This window comes from Pinus tabuliformis, chromosome 5_2 (assembly GCF_031772625.1).
Source record: "Pinus tabuliformis cultivar Carrire ecotype Pingquan chromosome 5_2, CPIR1, whole genome shotgun sequence".
Lineage (NCBI taxonomy): Eukaryota > Viridiplantae > Streptophyta > Pinopsida > Pinales > Pinaceae > Pinus > Pinus tabuliformis.
The window spans coordinates 117,846,558-117,851,071 of record NC_142306.1 but is presented as its reverse complement, the minus strand read 5'-3'; the positions used below and the strand labels follow the sequence as shown (position 1 = coordinate 117,851,071).

The following is a 4,514-nucleotide window of genomic DNA, read 5'->3' as shown; positions in this document are numbered from 1 at the left end:
AGCAACAATGTTCCGCAATTGAGATTGCGTCCAAAGTGCATTCGTTCTTTGTAAAATGCAGGATTATTTTACCTGACGTAGCAGGAAAATTTGATGTCAGCCTTGTTAATCATATCTAGCTTCACTCCTCTCCCGCCCCGCTCAGTCCCATATCTAGCATAAATATTATCTTCAACCTGCTTCTTGCCTCACTTAGCCCCTGTCTGGAATGTTGTGCTAACTGTGTTTCCTCCTTCGGCCAGCCCTGTTAGGTGACTGATATCCTCCACATGGATGGGATACTCCTTATCCAACCATAGTGATCCTTCGTGCATCCTGCTCGCCAACAGCTTGGTACATTGCATCACGGCAAATTGAGTGTCGAACACAGGTAGACTCCTAAAATGGAGTAATGTCGATCTCTGTATCCCCTTAAACTCTTCCCTGACCCTGAAGGTCCTGGTGCCATCCTCCTTTTGTAATTCTTCTGCATAGACCTATTTTTTCATGGTCGAGAACTAGAAACAATTTGTAAAGTTGTTGTCAATCAAATTCGCCTTGTCATACTTGCCATACATATTATTGACCACTTCAATTTGTGCATCCAAGGTGTCATGTGGGACTGATACCATTCATTTCACCATCTCCTTTCTCCTTCTATAAATGACTTGCACTTGAGGGTTCCTGCTTCTTTGTCTCTGCACCTATTCTTCAGAGCGAACCTGTAATTCCTTTGTTATTTGCAATTGGAATTCTGGAATTCCCTTCATTCTCTTGCGAATTAAGTAATTGGCTCTGACATGACATCCCCTCACTGACTAGGCCTCAGCAACTAATTACTCCAGTAACTTTCCCATGTGTTCTAGCTATACCTTTCCCCCACCAGGCAACTTGGACGTGACAGCTATGACGTGGACTGGGAAAGTACAAAGTGGGCTGCATGGTGTATTTATTTTACCGTGATGTGGTTACTTATTAACTAAATTTAAGCTTAATGGGAAAATATTTTGTGGTTCCTACCTTGACAGTTGCATTATTAGTTACTTAATTTGGAAATGACTGCCGACACGGCGGAAAGGACGGGTGCTCGTGTGATCATAAACTCTGGAAAAGCACATACCCACATGTACCTTGTTGACTAGGATTACATGTGTGAACACTGACTCTCCCTTTTCTGCTTCCCCCTACCACAAATGGGTTGCAGCATGCGAAGTTTATGCCGCAACCTTTTGTTCCTCCCCCTTTTCCTTTTTTTTTATGTGTTGTGGAAGGGCTTCAAGCATGCGCCATTCACCCATCCATGCAATAGGACTTCATCCAATTGCGTGAGCCTTACCACTCCCAACTCTCTGATTTCCGTGACCATAAACAGACCCAACCGGTGCATCTGCAGCTTCCCTGGGAACTTGTAGAACCTGCTATCATATAGGAGTACATGTTCCCTAAATTCAAAAGACTTCCTCTTGATATGCCTATCATTCCAAGCTTTTTGCCTTCTCTGCTGCACTGATTGATGAAACTCTGCTAAAAACCGGGTTTCGTCAAGCTCCATCAACTGGCTTAGTCTGTCCCGTAAGGCAATATTGTTCGTCATTCCTGTGGTCTTTGATATGAACATGCTAGGTAATATAAATTATGTTGGTACCACTGCTTCCATTCCATATAAAAGTTGAAGTGGAGTTTGCTTGTGGAGTCTCTTTACTGTTGTCCCACATGCCCATAGAGTTGTGGGTATTCTTTCATCCCAGTTGTCCCGGTTGGCTGATATGACTTTTGTTAGCCCTTTCTCCAATATCTTGTTAAATGCTTCTACTGTGTTGTTAGCTTGTGGGTGATATGGACTACTCTTGTTATGTTGAATCATGAAATTCTGCAGCAAAGTCTCAATGGTCTCGTTCAGAAAATGTGTCCCCTGGTCTCTTGTGATACTTCTTGGGCATCCAAACCTTAAAATGATGTTCTCAAAAATGAACCTTGTTGTTGTTTCTGCTATATAGTCCTTGTTGGGTGTTGCGTCTGCCCACCTTGTGAGGTATTCCATTGTTGTTATTATGTATATTGCTTGCGACTGCCTCGCCAGGGGTGAAATGGGTCCAATGAATTCTACTGCCAATTTTCTAAATATTTGCACTGTGTGGACTAGATGTAGAGACAACTCATCCTGTTGCGAAGGCTTTTCAACCCTTTGATAGATGTCACATGTCTTAGCAAATTTTTTAGAGTCTTTATGGAGAGTTGGCCACCATAGTCTTGCATGTATTATTTTTCTTGTTGTGGCTTTACCTCCCACATGGCCTCCTGCAACCCCTACATGGCAATCCCATAAGACCTCATTCCTCTTATGCTGGAGGATGCAGTGCCTCAGTATTTAATCTAAGCCCATCTTGTAGAGGTGTCCTGCGATCATCTGGTAATCTATTGCCCTTACTACCAAGTGTCGTCTCTGTGCTTCTGTGTATCCTTCTAAGCATTGACCAGTTGATAACAATGTGGTGATCTCTTCCGGGTGGTCTAGGATTGCCTCTATTCTGAATAAGTCAGCATCGGGCAATCGAACATCCATTGATCCTTCATTCTCCCCTATGTCCAGTTGCAAAAAGTGGTCTGGTCCCACGTTCAGTCTGATGGACTTTACGACCACCTCGAATGTAAATTCCTGGAATAGCAATAGTCATCAGCATATCCTTCCTTCTAATTCTGGTTTGTTTACCAAGTATTTAAGCGCGGAATGGTCTGTAAAGAATTCGAATGGTGCGCCCAGTAAATAGTGCCTAAAATTTTGTAGAGAGTAAACGATTGCCAGGGCTTCTCTCTCGGTTGTTGTATAGTTTCTTTCCACAGTAGACATCTTTCTGCTAGCATAATACACTGGATGGTCCATGTTTTTCTCCCCTGGTTGCACTGAGACTGCTCCCAACACTATCCCTGACGCATCGATGTGCACATGGAACATTTTGTTCCAATCAGGGTACACTAGTATAGGGGCGCTTACTAGTCTTTCCTTTAATTTATTCAGGGTTGTCTGACAATCCGTTGTCCAAGTGAAATCTTCTGTTCTTTTGAACAATTTTTCCATTAGGGTTGTGATGGATGCATAGTTCCTGATGAACCGCCTGGAGTACCCCGTATGACCCAGAGTTGCTCTTAGTTGTTTTATGTTGCGTGGTGGTTCCATGTGGACAATTGTCGCAACCTTTGTAGGGTCTACACATACTCCATCCTTGCAAACGATATGGTCTAGTAGAGTCCCAAATGGGACTACAAAGATACATTTCTTGAGGTTCAAATAAATCTACAATTGCTTGCACCTTTCAAACATTATTCTTAGTAAGCTGGTGTGTTTTTTCAATAGACTGTATACTATCCAGTCATCCATGTAGACTTCTAGAAATTTGTGAATATAATCTCGGAATGCGGCTATGACCATCCTTGAGAAAACTGTTGGTGCATTCTTTAGTCTGAATGGCATGACATTGTATGCATAGGACCCCCACCCAGTAGTGAATTTTATTTTTCTTTTATCCTCTTCCGCTATTCGCACTTGGCAGTACCCTGAAAATCCATCTGTGAACGAATATGCTTCGTTCCCCACAACATTGTCTAGGACTTGATCACTGAAAAGCACAGGGAACAAGTCATGCACGCATGTGTTGTTAAGGCTTCTGTAATCAACACACACTCTGATTTTGGTTGCATCCTTCTTGTTTTGTATGACTATTGGGCTTATCCACTCAGCTTCATCTACTAGAAATATGATTCCTGCTTCTAACATTTTTTCAGTCTCCTTCTTAACTTTCTCCTTCACCCTTGGGTTTAATCTATACGGTATGTGTTTTATCAGCCGGGCATCCAATCTCAAAATGATTTTCATTTCCCCAATATTTCCTTTTATCCCATTCATATCTACCATTGATGTTGGGAACAGGTCCTAATATTCTTTTAATAGGTTGAAAATTTCTTTGGTGGTTTGCTCATCCCAGTAGTCTCCCACCGATGTCATCTTGGGCTTATCCTCTGACCCAACATTTTTCTTTCTCAGCTTCATTGGTAAAAGGTGGGTACCTTTCGTTGATGGGTTCTCCCGGATGTCCCTCTCTCCTTCTGTTTCCCTAAAGGTTAGGTGTCTTAGTCCCTCCAACCTATCCACCTCTGGCTCTGTGTCCACCTTGTCACAGTTTGCATATCCTGGCGACTCCATTTCATACAGACATTGCAAAAAAAAATTGTCAGGCCCTCCTTCAACCAACAACTCTAGGGTGAACAAAACCCCTTTTATTGCATGGAGTGCCTCTGTCATTTTTCCTCGTTGCCTCTGAATGAAAATTTGCTAACAAATTGTGCCTCCAAGGTATCCCAATCTGTTGTCTGCCGAAGGAACTCCTCTTGGACATACCAAGCTCGAGGGACATTCCCGAGGGTATGTATAAATCCGTGTACCCATCGATCCTTCAGGATTCCCTTGGCTCTTCCAATTGGTTATGCAATATTTTATGTGCTCCTCGGTATTTGAATCCCCCTTGTATCTTCGCTTATTC

The 4,514-nt window shown here is 42.7% G+C and overlaps 1 protein-coding gene across 1 annotated transcript; it reads right to left on the bottom strand.

Annotated features, from left to right (window-relative positions):
- Positions 1 to 1,234: 1,234 nt before the first annotated feature.
- Positions 1,235 to 1,573, bottom strand: LOC149157778 (uncharacterized). The gene has a single exon (XM_089433786.1). The coding sequence runs from the start codon at positions 1,571 to 1,573 to the stop codon at positions 1,235 to 1,237; it is 339 nt and encodes a 112-aa protein (XP_089289912.1).
- Positions 1,574 to 4,514: the final 2,941 nt, after the last annotated feature.

What these genes read in the sequence shown, in the direction of transcription:
- LOC149157778 (XM_089433786.1), bottom strand. Translation starts at nt 1,573, where the DNA reads ATGACGAACAATATTGCCTTACGGGACAGACTAAGCCAGTTGATGGAG.